General features: G+C 35.3%; 2 protein-coding genes across 3 annotated transcripts in view; both read right to left on the minus strand.

Annotated features, from left to right (window-relative positions):
* The window catches only part of LOC117609033 (popeye domain-containing protein 1-like), a 69,342-nt gene extending 60,888 nt beyond the window's left edge, over positions 1–8,454 (minus strand). The window contains exons 1-2 of the mRNA XM_034334869.2: positions 7,597–8,454; positions 2,405–2,733 (exon numbers count right to left, since the gene is read on the minus strand). The gene's annotated coding sequence lies outside the window, so the exon portion shown is untranslated. The remainder of the gene's footprint in view (positions 1–2,404; positions 2,734–7,596) is intronic.
* A 6,962-nt stretch (positions 8,455–15,416) lies between these two features.
* Positions 15,417–19,399, minus strand: LOC117609077 (popeye domain-containing protein 3-like). 2 transcript variants are annotated; one of them, XM_034334953.2, is made up of 8 exons: positions 19,293–19,399; positions 18,415–18,713; positions 18,201–18,335; positions 17,583–17,694; positions 16,483–16,722; positions 16,128–16,280; positions 15,861–16,005; positions 15,417–15,716 (listed from the first exon to the last, which is right to left on the minus strand). In XM_034334953.2, the coding sequence occupies exons 3-8, from the start codon at positions 18,320–18,322 to the stop codon at positions 15,544–15,546; spliced, it is 945 nt and encodes a 314-aa protein (XP_034190844.1). In that variant the 5' UTR covers positions 18,323–18,335; positions 18,415–18,713; positions 19,293–19,399; the 3' UTR covers positions 15,417–15,543. The 2 variants fall into 2 exon arrangements, with proteins under 2 accessions (XP_034190844.1, XP_034190843.1); XM_034334952.2 differs by having other exon boundaries at positions 17,583–17,764.
* Positions 19,400–19,432: the final 33 nt, after the last annotated feature.

The raw sequence follows: 19,432 nt of genomic DNA on the forward strand, positions 1-19,432 counted from the left end.
TAATAGCATTAGTATAGTGTTAATTGTGCACGGTAGGAACTTGGAATTTAAAATTTGAAAATCTACCATTCGTATCAGGAACGGACTGGGACTTCAATTTTTATTGGAAGATTAGTGATATGATGGGTCCTAATTATAATTAATTAAGCACTAAATCGCTGTCGACCCATAGAAAATATTCCTGAACTCCAAACGATCAGTCCACCTTGATTCGTATCATTGATAAGTAAAATTTCACTATGTCTGACTGTTCGTACTTATTTCCACTGTGGCGCTCCACTGTGTCAACGCATGGAGCGTTACAGTAGAAGAGACTACGTATGGTCAGACATCTTCTAATATATTGAATAATAATAAATACAACTACTCAGCATAGAATCATTCCATTTTTCAATTTAAACATTAATTATTCTTTATAATTCTATACAATTCTTTAAAATTTCTTTGATTATTCTTTGATTAAAGAATAAAGAATTCTTTGATTAAAAATGAATCTACCCATTAATTTGAAATAAATTAAATAGTTCACAAAATGAATTGCATTGCCATTTCTTGAAACAAAAAAATCTTATGATTGTTCAAATGAAATTATTAAAATCTAATCTAATCGGTTCTGGTAAGAAAATATGTCACGAAGAGTTTCTAATAAAACTTGGCATGATTTTCTAAAATGACCTAACAACATCGACCGATTTCTTTTCTAAAAAAGAACTTTAATTTTGCTCAATTAAATTATAATACAATTTTCATTCCACCTCGTATGCCCAATACGAGCTTATTCAACTGGCTAAAGCCGATCGCGTCTTTTTACACGTCGTCACGAACACGCAACAGGTAAATGGTAATACGGGTAAGATCGCATGTCGCAATTAATTTTTTAATAGCTCACCCTCGACCTCAACTTTTCCAGAAGTTGGACAGACACGATACGTATGTACAGAGTTTAAGTCACCGTGAAATAAATGAGAAACCGACCGCCAACCGCGTTTCTGGAACGTGTTAAATGCCGTCTACTTAAACGCCAGCGATCCTATAAATTGAGTGAAACAGTTCAAAGGAACGTGAAACCGTGTCCTTCCTTAGACGTCGGAAACGACTTGACTGAACGTCCGTTTTTCGGACAAATCGTACTACGCTCCGTTGATCGAGCGTGCGAGTCTTTCCGTGCTACGATTCTGTGCTACTTACTGCAATTGATACGATCGTGCCCTTTTGTTACGGGAAATATAATTTACGAGGAGCTTATGTACCCTTTAATCGGTACGATCGCGTTTAACATCGATTTTGTTGCACGCCATAGGCAGGAAATACTGTTAAATTCAATAAATAATTTTTATATTCTATAGAAGCATTATTAAATAGAAAATTTTATTCATTATTTTTACAATATTTCGTTATTCTCATTATTCGTAATTTAAAGAAGAGGAGAGGCTGGTAAGGAGAGGGTCTTCATTAATTCACTGAAATTTTCCTCTTTTTATCATTGATAACCTTATCAGATTACCTATATTTTGAGCAAACTTTAAGTACCTCCTTTAAATTATAAATCAGAATTTAGAAAGAAATATAATACTGGGATACCACATTACCACCCTTCAGAATTCCTATTAATCTAAGTGATGGATTTCTATAAAAATTTGAAAGCCTCCCACGTATAGCACTCAATATATTAAGAAAAATGGTTAAAACTACGTAAAAACCTTTATTATTAAAAAATGATAACGGTATTTAAGATACTGCATCTTTTCTTCAAGAAATATTGCGTTTAATAATGAATAAGTACAACTCAAATAGATTCCCAAGCACACGAAATACTTCCATACCTATGATAAGCTTTTCAAAATAATCCGTTTGCCTTCGAATTATGTAAATATGTTTAAAAAGAAATTCCCAGCTGTACGCTCGATCGAAGGGAAGAGAAAATAGTACGTCAACCCGAATACGTGCGTTCGAAGCTAATGTCGTTTGCATTCGTAGTTGGTTACAAAAGCTATGCTCATCCTACCTGGGATCGTAAAATTTTGCCTACGTATAATCTACTTTGCAGGTCAAGAGTTTAATGGAAATTCGTTGAACAATAGACGAGCGTATCGATGGAATATAAATTTAGATTATTCAAATCGATATCCGACTTTGATAACACCCCGAGCTTTATTATGTAAAGGAAAAAAAGAAGAATGAATGTGAAAGGAAAGAGAAATCCAACCGCACGAAATCTACTAAAAATAGAACATAGATATTAAATTGACGCGAAAACAATTGCGGTTTATCTTATTTAACCATATTTCTTTGAAAAGTATACATTTTTATATATTCTGTTTGTCTGAAAATAGGGAGACGATATCCCTCTGAATCCGCCGCGGAATGTATAAATGTTGAATGAAAATAAAAATAAATCTCTTACCTTATGGTGGATAAGCGATATGTTGTTTCGAGTGCGGAATAGTACACCTCAGTCTTCTGTGCGTATGCGTCAACAGCAGGGAGTAACACAGAGGTGTTGAACTTCTTCGGAATTCGGCCAGGCAGAAGGTCATCACTTCGTGCAACACCATTGCAATCGACTTGATTCACTATCGAACGATTGGACAGAGTCACGGTGTCCGATCGAGCCCCGTGATCGATCGTTAACATGCGAATGACATTCGCGGGAATCGCGTTCTTTCTTTCGCCGACGCGCGACTCACTGAATTTCGCGACTCCTTTCGCAACTCGAGCTGACCACAGGTTCTTCTGAAAAAAATAAATAACACAGAAATATTAGTAACAATTTCTTTCTGAAACAAAAACGGAGCTTCGCTTTTAACCCTTGATACGTTTACTTAACTACGTTAATTAACTAAGAGTTAATTCGTAAAGGAAGAGGTAGTAATATGGCTCTTTAGTTTTATATTCTTTTTCAAAATCTGTTTCATTATTTAATCTGCTTTAAATTTTTGCTTAAAATGTAGGTGATAGAAAAACAATTTAGCTGAAAATCATCGAGGGAGCCAAATCACTATTTCTTTCTTTATCTGATTATAAAATAATTCAAAGAGAAAGAAAAATTTGTATTTGCCGTAGAATTTATATTATTTATGCAAAATAGCAGATAGAAAGCATGAAAAAATTACAATTGTATCACGTTTGATTACACATAAGCATTTTCACTGTGGCAGTCAACGTGTAATAATGCATACATATTTTAATCCTTATTACGCGATTAAATGCATACAACTGTTCTCAATTGCATGTACAATAAAATATTAAATATCACTACTGCATATGCTGCTAGCGAAATGTAAAATGTGGATGTATACATATGTACAAGTAAAATTTTCCCGGAAATTTGTGACGGACCAGGAAGAGAACGAGAGTTCAACCTAAATTATCAATATGTTAATCCTTTGCGTGAAGCTTTGTTAATTGGGGATAAATTAATAGTAGGTCAATCGCTTTGATGAAGATCGAGAAATTAATAAAAATTTGAAGAAGTTAATTTGCATTTTACTTTTAATTAGATGCAAATTTTTCAAATTTCCGAAAAGTTAATTACTGTGGCGATCTTTCTTAGTTTAATTTTTGAAAAATTTCAAAACGCTTAATTGCCTTCAGGATGTTCTTAAAGTTCGAAAGGGCTAATTACTTTTTAATTCGATTACGATGTAGATTTTGCAGAACTTTAGAGAAACAAATTGAAGCGATACTTTTTAATCAAATTTCTTGACAAATTTGAAAAACTTCAAAACAGGTAATCACTATTTAATTCGATTGCGTGTGAATTTTTAAAACTTCGAAAATACTACCTGCTGTGGCTATCTTTACTGATTTAATTTCTTTACAATTTGTGGAACTTCAAAGGAACTAATTACTTTTTAATTCGACCGCGTGTCGATTTGTAAAACTTCGATAATGGCTAATTGTAGCGATTGCGTGTAAATTTTGTAAAATTTCGACGAAACCAATCGCTTTGGCAATGTTTCTTGATTTAATTGTGCGAAAAGTTGCGAAACTTCCGAAGAAACCAATCGCTTTGTCTGAAGACCGAGTTTAATGGCTGCAGTCTCGATGGCCGATCTTGGTGCTCTAGTTTGGTAACTCGGTCTCAAATGTGCACTGTGCTAACACTGATAATGCATTTTCACCGTTTAGGAGTACTATCCCTAATAACGAAGCATGTTCCTAATTCCTTTGCTGCATGATTAATGGCAGTGGAAACAGACTTATGACATATTATTATCGAATGGTGTTGTGAATTTCTTGAAAGCTAAATTTATCTTTATTTTCTATAAATTTTTCTTTACGTATTAAAAGATTTATATCTTAAGGAATTCATTGTTTAATATTATTTTGACTTTTTATATGAATTATCTTCTAAAGAGTAGGTATTTATTTTCTGAATGACTGTCTCGTTCCCAAAAATTTAGACCTTCGTCAAACTTGAATTTCTAAATTTCTGAAGATTTGAGGCTTTCACAGCCCGGTAAGCAGTTAATACTTTCTAAGGCTTTCGGGTATAAGCCGTGTCCAGAAAAGAGATGTTCCCAGGGGAACCCAAAAGGCTCAGGAAGTATATCTAAATTTCTGAATTTCTATACTTTTAAATTTCTAAATTTCTCAAGATTTGAGGCTTTCACGGCCCGCTAAGCAGTTAATACTTTCTGAGGCTTTCGGGTGTAAGCCGTGTCCAGAAGGGAGATGTTCCCAGGGGAACCCGAAAGGCTCAGAAAGTATTTCTAAATTTCTAAATTTAAATACTTCTAATTTTCTAAATTTATATACTTTCAAATTTCTAAATTTCTAAATTCCAGAATTCTAAAATTTCTAAGAAACCTGATCACCTCAGAAGAAAGGCCAAGTTAGGCCAATGAAATTAATATGCTATAAATGTTATTTAGCAATACTTTTATGCCATGAAACCATGTCGAAATTTGTATCGTTCACAATTCTCCGTGTAATAAAAATTTCCTTCCGCCATTGTATACAAGTTACAGAAAATTGGCTCGGCATTCAACGTTTTAATCCGTACGATCAAAGAACAAAAAGCATCGGCCATCACGCTCCAAATATCTTCAATTTTCCAAAGTTCCTACAACACTGAAGTCTGGCTACAAAATTCTATCCAACAGTTTCAAAGAATCTCTCGGTCGAGTAGCAGAATCTTCCTGAATGCCCATCGAAAAACAAGCCGACAGATAGACTCGAGAACGGCCAGCATCTAGAAAGTTTCTAGAGATCGACACGAGGGAAAGGTCGAAAGTTAACCATTTCGACTGGAACTTTCAACTTCGACGCGAAACCATGAGCTTGGCAGTCTGCGAGACCTTTTATCAGACGCGATCGGACCGGTTCGATTTCCAAGCGAAATTTATGGTTCCCGATCGGAAGCTTTGGCCTAGCTGGTTTCTCTAATTCGGCGAAAATAAATCTCCAGGAGCAAGCTATGAGTTTTCGTAATCGGAGTGTTAATCAAAACGTTTCGACTGATAAATGTGAACGCATGTTTTGTTATTTTATATCGATTATTACTTGATCGCTATGGACTTTATCATTTTTATTTCGATAATAGAAAATTAGATTTGTTTTAAAGCAAGTATTTTAATACACCATATTATTTTTTGTAGTGTCTTGTAATCCCAGGGAAACCAAAATAAAGAATTAAAGCTGTTATAATCATTGCCATTTATTTGCCATTTTAACTCCTCAAATATTAACCCTTTAATTACAGCAGTATACACGGGAGAGCAACTGCAATTCAATGCTTGAAATTTTTACAAATCAGTTACTTCTGTTTTTAGAAATTATTTTTATTCTGGAGTAATTCAATATTAATTAAAATTTGTATTTTCATGTCACATGTTAGATAATAGCTAATGTGCTATAATGAACTCCAAAAAGTTTAAATAATAAAAATAAATCAATTACAAAGCTGCCGAACAACTAATGGATAAATTATCCAGAAGCATGAAAAGTGTTTTAATTTTTCAAATGCAACGATGGTAACCAGGCGAATGTAATTACCTGAAAACATAAAACCGACCTTAATTCCTTTGTAACACAACAGTGTTACGCACACCGGTGTAAATTAGGCGCGTGATATTATGCAGATGCTTGGGAAAGGTTTCAACATAGCCATGTTAAAAAATTCATGCAAACGTGTGAAAGACTTTTAAAGGTATATAAAATTTCACTCGCATGTTACAGCAATGCACTGAAATGTTGCAGTGAAATAAAAGTCATTAACACCGCAGGATAATCTTCTTTACAAAATTATCTTAAACCCATCGTTGCATTTACTGCAATTCGGTACAATACTATCAACGCTATTAAAAATTCTACTGCAACATTTTTTTCTCTCAGTAATCGGTTGCATTAAATTCGTGACACTAATTAACTTCATAGCAATCTACCTGCTAATTACAATTTTTAAAACATCCAGTTTTAACACCAATTAAATAAAAACAATTTAAATTATTTTTGACTCCCTCGAAACAAAATCAAATTTTACGAAAAAAGAAAAAAATAATTACTTTACTAAACTAAAGCAATAAAATGCAATTTTAAAAGAATCGGACTTCAACTGTAACGTGACTCGTGAGCTAATCGCACCGGCTTTTAACCCAAGTCTCGTGACAAACGTAGAAAATACTCGACCAGACGTTTCGCCGATAGACTGAAAGAAAATTGCGCAAATCGGCAAAGAAACAAAAGAATTACCACGGTAAAGAGAAGTCTGTGAAAGATTTGCACAGAGCCACCTGTCCATTCCATTCGAGTGTCGAGCCTCTTGGTGCACACGTACCCGTAGGTACAGTTAGAAAAGGGCAGCAGATTTCGAGAAGGTAACGAACTTCCGGAATTAGAACGGTGTCCAGGAGAAAGAAGGTCGAACGAACGAGACTCGTGTTAGGGAAAAATTTTGCAATAAAAAAGTTGAGCGAAATTAATCCGTGGTACACGGTGCAGCTTCCTCGTTCGTTTTAACCTTTTCAGAAGAGGTTAATCGCAAAAAAGAGTGGATAGAATAGGATAGAGTAAAAAATTCTATAGAGAGAAATTCGTCTTCGAATGCACATTTTGTCTCTCAATGAATAACCACTGAATTACGTTCCATTTCTCGAATAAAAATATAAAAACGTTGCACAATACGAGACTCGAAGTAACACACGATTATTGATACATTCTGAGGAAGCTACACGGAGAGGACGAATATACTACACTTACTGATGCAACAGACTACTGCTTCATCACTGTCCATTTCACCTAAGAAGATTCTAATTACACATGAACGTTTCTCGACACGAAAAGTATTTCGAGAAAGGAACAGTTTTAACCGGTCGATTTACTGTTGCTGAAAGCACCTACCTGTCTGTCATATCAAATCCTAAAAAATCATCCCAGGCGTATTAACAACGCGTCTCACGTAAACTACTGACACGGTGCACCTTCGTGTTACATGTGCTTATCACACGAAATTCGACGAGCACTTGATCGTAAAAAAAAGAAACGACGAAGAACGCACGAGGATAAAATAATAGAATAAAGAAAAACGAAGCACGTATCTATATTGATGCACAGAAAATAAAAAGAAAAAAAAAGAAAAAGATGAAAACATACTCGTTTCGCTGGCTGGTTACCACTTGTTAGGTAGCAGTCGGATGCGACAAGCATCAATCACGTTTGAGCGTTGATCGTTGGAGGGTTCAGCTCGGTTCAGCGTCTTCGACTGGCACGCACACGCACACGCACATGCACGACGAATCAACAGCCACGAAGTACCGTGCGAGGACGGTTTTCGCGCGGCGACGACGACGACGAGCACGACGACGATGACGAGGACGAGGGCGAGGACAACGAGGACAACGTCGACGCGGCAGGACGAGGATCATGACTCGTCTCTACCGTCCATACCGTCTTGCCTCGTCACGATTCTCCTGGACGTTACGACCACGACCGATCGTTCATCGGACCTCCCGACGAAAACGACGGGAACGACGATCACGATGACGGCTGCGATTGCTTTCCACCGATACACTGGCGAGATCACGAACACTGCTCTCGAAGCGTGCGTCGAGCACGAAGCACTGTTTACATGTGAGCAAGAGCGCCATGGTCACTACCGCCTTGCCTCTATTACGATCAACCCGCTGACTTTGGATCTGTTGTTGTCCTTTCTCTTCGCGTATCGTGTTCTCACCTCGAGAACTTTATTTATCATCGTGTCCAAGGTTCATTCATCTTTCAGACATTATATCGCTCCTCGTCGAATCGTCTCACCTCGACACCAATCACACTGCTACTCTCTTCCTTCTTCCTTTCGCGATCTTCGAATTCTCCTCGTTTTTCTCCTCTCTGTCTTATACACCGTCACTCTGATCCTGCCTCTCTCTCTTCTCTCGCCCGCTCTCCCACTCACTCTCACGCGGTAGCAGAAGCGACACGAGTGCTGCTCCCCGAGATTGTCCGACTCGTGGCAAAGCTCTCGTTAGACTAAGCGCCGATAGAACTAGCGCCACGCCCTCCGCGTAGGTGGCAGCACTGGCTACCCTCATCTCGCCAAACTACCCACGGACTCCTTTTCATCCCCCCCCCCGCCCCTCTTTCCTACCCGCTCCTACAGCCCCTCCAGTCTTGCTCATCCTTCGGTAGTTTACCCTTGCCCTCTTCTGTGCTACGCTCTTTGTCCTTCTTGTTTTTCTTCCTTCATATTTACCTACGTGCCTTGCACCCTGTTTCATCCACCCACCTCCATCGTTCTCTGCAAACCGTTACGCTTTTTTTTATCTTTCCAGTCTGGCTGCTTTCTAACTTCATATGCTTCCTCTTTTTTTTTCTTTAACTTTTTGAGAGGGATGACGTGCCTTTGGGTTTAGATTTGTAGGCGTATCTCAGTGGTTTCTTGATTTAATTAGTAAAGTGTGTGTATATTTATATATATTTTTGGAATGCTTGTGTTTTTAAGTTGAATATTTTGTGATTTTAAATTTAGGGTGTTATGGTAATTCGACGAAATCGCGTGCTGTTGCGATTCAAATTGATTGTAAATTCAATTCAATTCCGTGTTATAGAGTTCCCTGAATTCATTTACTCTTCAATTATAAGTTATGAATCATTTTAACATGATTTATATTTTATGAAACTATAATTAATTTAATCTAGAAAACAGCATGTGCGTGGTATGAAATTATTATGATCTTATAATTGAAAAAAGTGATCAATAATAAACAAATTTTCAAATTAGTGTTGACAGTAAACGTGTTAAATTCACTGTTTTATTGACCTAATGGTAACATTTTTCCCTTTGTCCGAAAATAATTAATGCACATCACGTTTTTTTACTTCCTCAACGCCTCTACACATTACAGCCCTTAGTTTCTGTTTCCTTATATACCTGCACCCTACTTTTGTCCCTTATTCACACCCCTCTTTCGATCCATCACCCCTTCCGCTTACTCGTTACACATTCTGCCATTATTTTTCCAAACGGATTCCACGTGTTCTCTTTTATTGTCATGCATGGTATATTTTTCTTATCGAACCTCACGAAATTCTATTATCTTTTACTACGATTTCCAGAAAAACGAAATGAAATACGAATATATAGTTCAACTGGAAATTGTAGTTTTAAAGTTATAGGAATTATCGGACTACTTTTTAAGGTGAAAATATTCTACTTCTGAGACAGAAATATCTGAAAAGATTTTTCCAAAAATTAAACTTCCTCTTTTATATTCTGTAACCTGATCGCATTACAATATTTCAATTATTTTACAGTGTACCATACCTTGTATTTGCATTTCATTAGAGAATGTTATCTCGAGCCTAATGTTGTTGCAAATCGTCATCAAATGTATAATAAAGACTTTTATATTGCAATAGTGATGTTTCATTGCTTATATTCATAGAACATCGTCACGCGAGCTTTTGACTACCAGACAATCGTGAAATGGGGAGGAATAAGCCACATTTGTTATCATTCCTACCGTATCGTTCCATGAAATCGTTTTATTTCTTGGGAAATCTTGATTATCCATCACACGTAATATCTTTATTAATTTTTGTTTCGTTTAATTGGAACGAACAATTTGCATACAATTATACTTCATCATTAATTATTTTTTGGTTTCAATTACCTTTTCAATGTATCGACGTTTGTTACGATACTCACAAGTAAACCTACCCAAGTGTTACATTCTGATTTTGATGAGCTTGGAATATTTTGTAGTCTAGATCAAAATAAGAAACACGCATTTTTGTATACGTGCCCATACGGCCATTAAAGGGGTAAAACACCCTCTTGAAAAAAATCAGTTTTTATATTTCTGAGCTAATATCGCCGAAATGGTAAAAAATACTTAAAAAAGTTTCAAACAAAAGATTTATGATGTTTAATGTACTTTATAACAGTGTACTCCGATTTTTTGAAAATATCATTTTTTTCAAAATTCTCACCCCCTCCCCCAATTTGAAAAATTTTAATTTGTCTTATAGCAAAACGGATAGTAGGTATATTTAATAACAAATTCAAACATATGTATATGATAGAGTTGTATTCCAAAAACAAATTTTTCAGAAATAAGCTAAATATACCTCTATATCACTAAACGTGCGTTCCATTCGTATCCGTATCTCATTGTCAATACCTATTGCTACGTTTATTTTTTAAATGTCTTTTTCTTACATAGACCGCGGCCAGACCGAGGGCACGAATGGAACGCACGCATAGTGATATAGAGGTATAATTAGCTTATTTCTGAAAAATTTGTTTTCAGAATACAACTCTATCATGTATGTTTGAATTTGTCATTAAATATACTATCCGTTTTGCTATAAGACAAATTAAAAAAATTTTTTAAGTTGAGGGAGGGGGTGAGAATTTTGAAAAAATTGATATTTTCAAAAAATCGGAGTACACTGTTATAAAGTACATTAAACATAATAAATCTTTTGTTTGAAACTTTTTTTTATATTTTTTACCATTTCGACGATATTAGCTCAGAAATATAAAAACTGATTTTTTTCAAGAGGGTGTCTCACCCCTTTAATGGCCATATGGGCACGTATAAAAAAATACGTGTTTCTTATTTTGACCTAGACTACAAAATATTGAAAGCTCATCAAAATCGGAGTGTAACACTTGGGTAGGTTTTCTTGTCAGTCTTTAATATTTAACTAATTTTCTTCATTTGCTATCATTTTATTGCTTAGAGGTTATTTTAAATATTTTTAAAAATTTTAATTCATTGCTTTGAGTATCCAAAAACGTTTGCTCAATGGCTGAAAACGTACGACTAATCACAAGTTTCCTGTAAACCCAGGTGAAATCAATGGTAGAGCAATTGGGTTATTTCAAAGAGCCTGCTGGTAATTGGACTTACGGATAGCACAACTGGTTTATTTCACCATCAAATCAATCTTCTTTCACTGCCGGGCCGTTTCGACCATTCGTGCTATTTCTAGGTCCCCTGTTTGACTTGGACTAGATAATAGCCCTACGGACAAGATGGAGCTAGAAGATAATAAAGGAAATGTTAATTGCTACTCTGTGTCCGTTTTTGCCAATTTATCAGGTTACTTCAAGGTGTACCTTGAATAACTTGATCTCATTAGCTTCAATTCAATATTTTGGTATGTTACTCTTCTTCACTTATCATTGAAACTGTAAATTCATACAAATGTAAAGATATAGAAAAAAATGTTAATGTAAATTGAAAAATAAATTAAATAAACTGCAATGCCTATCATATTCATAATAACATTAGATATAATGATCTACACAGGTAAAACCTGTGTGTCTTAAGAAATAATAAATTTAAGCTTTAGTAATTAAGAGTGTGTTGTTAAACTTGATGTAATGAAACGATGTAGTAATAAATAATTTTCTTTATATACAAAGTTGTATTACTTCCATGGTTTTTATTTTAATCCTAACTTGCAATTCCACCTTTTCCTAAACGTTACTTTACTTTTATTTTTAATAAAAAATTAGTATTGATAAAGAAAACTTTATTTCATATCTAGGAAGAATATTTTGTTCCCAGAACAAGATATCTAGGAAGAATAATATTAAAAATTAGGAATAAAATTTTAATCTTTTTTGAAAGAGATCTATAAACAATTAACAAAAAATGGATCAATGGTGTATCTACAAATGATTAAAACAAAGTTTCGTGCAAACTTTCCATTTCGTCCATTGTATTCATTGACAACAAGAAAAACAGTAATTAAAATCTGTACAAAACACGTATTTCAATGCTACAAACTACCTCGATCGTGTGATCAAGCATTCGTATTGCCATCGATGTGATACTACAGTGCAAAGTTAACAACGTATATACAGGGTGTCCCGTAACTTGTGTAACTCCCGGAAACGGGGGGTTGCTGGGGTGATTCTGAACAACATTTTCCTTTACCAAAATGTCGTTTGAAGCTTTGTTTTTGAGTTATTAAAGAAAAACACTGGCCAATCAGAGCGCGCGCCGGGCGCGCGCTGAGCCGCGGGGGCGTTGGCTTTCAACGGCGCTCGGTCGTGGTCGTGAACAAATGCATTGGCACAGCGTGGGTACCAAGTGGAGCGTGCGATAAATGTTACATCGTCTTAAATTAAGAACAATGTGGAATCATTCGTTATTCATGAATAATGAATGCGTTTGTGCCAATGCGTTTGTTCACGACCACGACCGAGCACGGCTGAAAGCCAACGCTCTCGTGGTTCGGCCTGCGTTAAAGGCGCGCTTGATTGGCCAGTGTTTTTCTTTAATAACTCAAAAACGAAGCTTCAAACGACATTTTGGTAAAGGAAAATGTTGTTCAGAATCACCCCAGCAACCCCCCGTTTCCGGGAGTTACACAAGTTACGGGACACCCTGTATACACCAGACCCTGCTATTATGTTACTCTATGATAAAAATTACAAACACTCATCTCAAATTGTAACGTAGCTCTACAAATAAAAGTTTCAGCAAACAACACCTTTGTAACAATCCATTTCCTATTCAAAATTTAGAGAAAAGTTGGAAATTCTTAAATAAATACTCTTATCTGCGAGTTTCGATAAAATATAATATACAGGATGTATTTCCTGAAAGTTTAATAATAACAACAACTTAAAGATAAACGATTGTAAATAATACTCCCATTTTTCTTTTTTTTATCACTGAATAATAAAATATTTTTCACGAACACTTACGCAGTTCCTTCAAAAACTTTGTATAGCTATACACGATTTTACACTCGTGATCGAATCGGGATTTCCTAAAGAAAATGGCGATATAGAGGAAGCAGAAATTCTCAAAGTCTTAATTTCGACGATATTAAAAAGTGATAGGCACAGACCTATATGAGGCCTCCTCCTATTCAACGTCACCTTCGTTGGGACTGCATCAGGTGTAGATGGCAGCCTAGGGAAGGGAAACCTCTGAGAAAGATAGGGAAACTTCGGGGAAGATCCGGAAAGCCGAGGAAGAAGATGCTTGTAGTGTGAACCAGGAACCTAGGATTTCAGGAACCCAAGAACCTAGAAACCCAGGAACCCAGGAACCGGGGAACCCAGGAACCCAGGAACCCAGGAACCCGGGAACCCGGGAACCCGGGAACCCAGGAACCTAGGAACCGAGGAACCCAGGAACCCAGGAACCCAGGGAAAAAGATACTTACAGTGAGGACCAGGGACCTAGGAATCCAGGAATCCAAGAATCCAGGAATCCAGGAACCCAAGAACCCAAAAACCCAGGAACCCAGAAACTCAGGAACACAGAAACCCATGAATCCAGAAACTGAGCAGTCCCGAAAATTCGGAAAGCCTACGGGTGGGGGAAGATTAGAACATCACCACTTTCTCTAGGAAAGTCTACCATGCTCGGTACTGTACAATAATGACTTAACGAAAACCCTATGATGCGCTATAAATCTGTGCATTATAAAATACAAAGCCTTCTTGTGCTCGGATTATCACGTGATTTTCATCGGAAGAATTTCTTATCAATCATCTTCTCTCTCGCCTAATATGCGATACAATGATATACATTAAACCTCTATTAAATACTATCGATACATGTATCCACGAACGAATATCTCAACGTGTTCTCTAGGAAACATAAAATCACAGTAGGTATACATCATATACACGAAAAAAAGAAAGTACAATTTTTTACAGTAATTTATAGAAGCTCTAGGGTATAAAATTTTATAAAATAATTTTGTGCTGTTTCTCTAAGACCTGGATCCCCAATCTGTAAGTTACGACCCCCAAGGGGAACAGGAAATATTTTTTAGAAAGTATTCACTTTATATAATTAAGATATTCGAAAGTTATTTATTTATTTTTTTTGCAATTGTGAAGAGAGAGAATTATCAAATGTTACTTGACTATTATAAATGGGGGTCGAGACCCAGAAGAGGATGAGAACCGCTGCTCTAAGATATCGTAAACGGATGAAGTTTATATATTCGCTCTTTACAATATTGATAGACTTCTGCATACCATACGACGATGGTTAGTTACATGATAACGATTTGTTGTCATTAGATACCTTGTTGCGTAAGCACTTTGTCGCAACTAGCACTTGGAACTTTAGTTGCTTCAAGAGCACTTTTCTGGCGTTTACTTAGCTACGTATGGAATGTACAGGATGGTTAATAGTCTGTCGAACCCAAGCGATAGACGGCAGACGCGTAATTGAAAGAAAGTTTTTATGAAAGTGTATTTAAACCTTGCTTCTATCGTTAGGTGATGAAAATACATTTAATGAACAGCGTACCTGAGTTTCCCAAACGTTTTGTTTTCCAAATGAACTCTAAACTGTGATTTGAAAACTGTGTCTGCCTTATGGTTGACTGATACTACTGCGCGTCGTTACGCGCTGACTTATACTACTAATGAATTTATTTCTAACAGCGTATCTTTGTCGCCGATATTTTTCAAACGAAATATTTCAGTATTTTTACACTCTACTTGAAAATAAAAGATGAATAAATATCAATTAACGTATTGTTTATACAAAGCGAAACTCTTACTTACTTAACAATCGTTGTTTTTAAATAACATTTTTGGTTGCTTGAAATCACTCATCTTTAAATAAAATATGATAATCTTTTTATATAAAGTTAATTACGTATTTAACAATTGTTTCAATAATTATAAAAAAATTGCAACTCCGTACTAACATAAAATAAAAATTTAAAAATCCATAATTTAATAATTTAATTGTAAAGACATATGTCTTAATGAAATAATATAACACTCTGAATGTTAAGATTATAAAAAAAAATATATTGATGAAGAGATAATTAAATATACGAAATTTTCTATTATAATCATAAAAACGTCTTCTTCTAATTGTATTGATTCGACATGATAAGCTTTTGTTCACTAAACGAAAGCATCAAGTAACAATCAGCCTTATGTAACACTTTCGAAAACGTGTTTTGAGACTGTCTTTTTATTGTTCTTTAAAAAAAAAAAAGAAACTGCAGTCTTCTTCTCAAAGATTATGCAAATCCTTAACGCGGACACTAATCGCTGTCTCCTTCGTAAAATGTGTCCGGCGTTAAGGAGGCCTCCTGTTATTCTTCGTCAACAATTTCACAACTGTGATACTTGCTCGATGAATCCAGCCAACTTTCGACGCCACTTGACGCCAGGTCGTCACAGGATGGCATTTCTGGTAACGGTTCCATATTTGGAACTCCTTTCTTCGATAGATTATTCACTGAACGATCTTTCAAATTAACGCACCCTGAACATTGTATTAAACAATATTTACAGAATTTTTTATTTGATGTTAGTATGATGACTGGCGCAGGATTATTTGCTATTTTGGAAGTCTATAGTAGAGATTTACATGTATTTGATATAAAATGAAATATGTACAAAAAGTTACCATTGTCTGAAGTTAAAGTTGATTCTTTCCTACGGATCAGTGCTTGCCTGGATGCTCTTGGACTTCTGTATTCACCACTTATGGATAATCCAGCGCTAATTGTTGGAAGCCTTATGTCCAAATGTGACCCTTTATCTGTAACAATCTAACAAGACGTTAAGCTGAAAACTATATTTTTCAATATAGCTACCTTCACGACCTTCTACGATAATTGAAAGACCACAGGAAGTGTAAGGGAAATTTTGCGAAAAGGAAAATTTTGATTACCTTGTTATTCATAGCGTATAATTTAGTAGCGATGTCCCTCGCAACTAGGGTTGTTAAGACTGTGGCTAAATATGCTTCTTTAACGAGAAGATATTCCAATGCAGACCTCTGCCAGTATAAATATCTACACGAACTGGCTGCAACGATCGACACCTGAGAACAAAGTCAATAAACAACAGAGAAAAAAAGGGTTAATTTAAATAAAATTTTAATTTTGAAAAAAAAGATCCTATTAATTGTAAAATACATCAACATTAAAATATAATCTATCTAAATAGTACATGTATATTAAGAAATTTTCAATGTTCATAATTTAAAAAATATTTAATATTTGATTTTTCTTTTTCTTATTTACCTTAAATTTATCGTCGACAGATGCTCGAGAACTCTCAAATTCTGGCGAATCCAAAAATTCGCAAGGCAATATAAGATGCAGGAAATTCGAATCGCTGAGTACATTCACTTTACCACTAAGCAACAGGCCCAGCCTGTCGGTCCTGGTTAAATTTTGCATCGCGTACGCTTCACCGGTGTGCAACGACATTATCGATGCAAATTCTGGAGACACCAACCTCTTAAACTGCAGTCGGGATACCTGTTCATCGATAATAACATTACAGGGAAAAAAGAGAGGACAAGACTTTTGATTCGTAATTATTCACCTGACAAGCTTAATTTATTTTATTTAGCACCAGGAATAAAGGAAGATCTGATGGGGACTACAACCCTGGGCCACGTTAAAACATCTTCATTTATGATATCAATAAATATTCAATAAAATTTTTTTACTATTGCCCCTTTTTAATTTTATTTAGAATAAATTTCAATGGAAGTAGGTCCCCTTAAACCCTCTCTTAATCCGACGCTGGTATAAAGTATCTCCTAGGAGAATTAAATTATGTAAAAATAAAAAACTATAAACGTAAGTACTTAAATTAAATGAAAATAAAAAACCTGTAAAAGATTATAATATAAATTATATCTACAGAATTGTGTAGCTACTATATGAGCCATAAAATGAATTACTTACAAATTGCAATTGGTAGATATGAATAAAAACTCGTATACCAAAGTCACGAATGTGTGATACTAGTCAATAAAGTATTCAAATATTATCTTAATGCATCATTAATGATACACCATCTTATTCTCAACTCCTTCAACTTAATTTAACCTACAGCTAAAGATACGTAATCTTTTATAGAAATCAGTATGATGGATAGCAAAAAGTATAATTTGTTTAATTCTAAATACATTGCTTTTTGTTCCAGTTAGAAAAGCAACAACATTGAAGAAACTTCTGTGATCCCTGCATTAGGACTAGGTAAGTCTAATCTGATTTATAATCATTTGATATCAAGAAACACGCGAAAGATTAAGAACATTATGTCGCGTGATTGATGGTAACCGCATATAAACTCATAAAATTGATTAAAATCTTGACAAAGTGCTCACCTTAAATGGGTAAAATAGAGTGTGATAAGCCTCCTCTAATTCGGGGTCGAATCGAACTGGTCTCATTTGATATACTATATAAACCAGCTGTCCAATGTTCAGTAACAAGAAGCTGAAGTTCCAGGAGAATATATCCGGTGCACAAATCACATGCCATGCCCAACCAGACAGTAACATGAAACCTCAAACAAAAGCATTTCAAAATTTAACAATAGAAATTGCAAATTTTTTTAACTATTATGTAATTAGACTTCACAAATATTTTAATGGAATATTTCTTTTCGCAAATATTGAGATTTTAATTATTCATTTGGAAATCGAGGAGATTCTTAAGTCTAATATTTCGTAATGTAAAGCATCTTCACGTACAAAATAAATAACCGCACTAAAATAGTTTCAATTAAATTAAATTTTCAAATATTTAAAATTATCCCAAATGAAAAAATTGTTATTTTTTCTGGTGATTAATAAACATAATTTGCGATCTATACATTTTTCAAATACAGAAATTTCAGATACAACTTATTAAGACAATTTTTTTACTTTCTAATCCAAAGTTTTAATTTAACATTGAAAGTGTTAAACAATCACTTATGCTAAACAAACAAATGCACTTACCGATTATCAGCACCGAATGCATAAATAATATTCCCTTTCTGGAGGAAGGTGCCGAATACGACAGGGCGAAGCAAAAATTTGCTAATTGAAACAGTATGTGTTGCGGTTGTTGCCACAGGCATAACGCTGTGTTACCTGAAAGCAACGATACACGTTTAGCGAATATTCTATGAGCACTGTATGAAAAAGTGATTAATTCAGTTCGTAAATTCACCTAGTGCAGTGATGTTGTACGAAGGAAGAGGATCGTGTCCGAGACCAGGGCTCATGTTGACTAAATCACTATCGATGAGTGGTGTAAAAGGAAAGAGAAGAACGACGATTCCCTAAAAGCTACTTAGTTTCCATGCTCACTGGTTTGTTTTGATCAAATTTACCAACATTCTCGTCTCTAAGCAGGGGCGCGGCGTATGCACCCTTTTCGGGCGCTTGCGCCAACCCCATAGATCGATCCCCTTCTCAGTTGATGGTGCAGACGTTTCGATAATATCCATTGAAGGCAAGAAGGAAATTCTGTGGTACAATAATATTAATTAGGTGAAATGTCTTATCGTGATAGGATACGGTGTTTCGTTTTGATAACAAAGTGAGCTTAAATAGTTTGAGAAATAACAAGGGTTGTATCGTGTAATGTGAAAATGTTATATTAGATAATAGGGGAGGTATTATTTCTGTAATTTTATCGTTTTAAATAATTCGCAAAAAAGAATTTCAATTGAAATTGGCAAAATTTAAAAAATAATGCATCATTTTTGCATATGTTTGGAGGATTTTATAAAATAATTCATCTGCAGCAGTTTGCAAACAGTTCAAGCGTCGTTTTAAATTCAAATAAATAAATAAATTACAAATTAACAAATAAATAAATTAAGAATATACAAAATATTCTACCACTCCTATAGTATGTTCAAAGAATTAAATTAAAAAATTAAACATGTGCAATAAAAATTGTCGGACAACAAGATGTTAGGACAACAATGTAAACGAAGCTTAAACCGATAAAAGCTCGCGTCTGACGCGAGAGGCCGCGAGCGTGTACGGATTGCACGCGGCGAGAATGCATCGACGGAGCTCGTTAGCTTGGAAGCTTACCGCACGCGATGCACTGGCCTGTTGGCACCGGGAGAAAAGCATACTTCGGACGTAGCTCGAGCGATCCAATGGACGCTTCGGACCATCGTCACCCATGCGGTCGGCACATGCGCCCTTCACCCTTGGCCTGAGGCTACGCC

The sequence above is a fragment of the Osmia lignaria genome, chromosome 14, assembly GCF_051020975.1.
Source record: "Osmia lignaria lignaria isolate PbOS001 chromosome 14, iyOsmLign1, whole genome shotgun sequence".
Lineage (NCBI taxonomy): Eukaryota > Metazoa > Arthropoda > Insecta > Hymenoptera > Megachilidae > Osmia > Osmia lignaria.

What these genes read in the sequence shown, in the direction of transcription:
- LOC117609077 (XM_034334952.2), bottom strand. Translation starts at nt 18,469, where the DNA reads ATGAGCCCTGGTCTCGGACACGATCCTCTTCCTTCGTACAACATCACT. An exon ending in GCATTCGGTGCTGATAATCG is followed by an intron (nt 17,765 to 18,200) that starts GTAAGTGCATTT and finishes CTTTTGTTTGAG; the next exon opens with GTTTCATGTTACTGTCTGGT. An exon ending in CTGTCGACGATAAATTTAAG is followed by an intron (nt 16,281 to 16,482) that starts GTAAATAAGAAA and finishes CTTTGTTCTCAG; the next exon opens with GTGTCGATCGTTGCAGCCAG.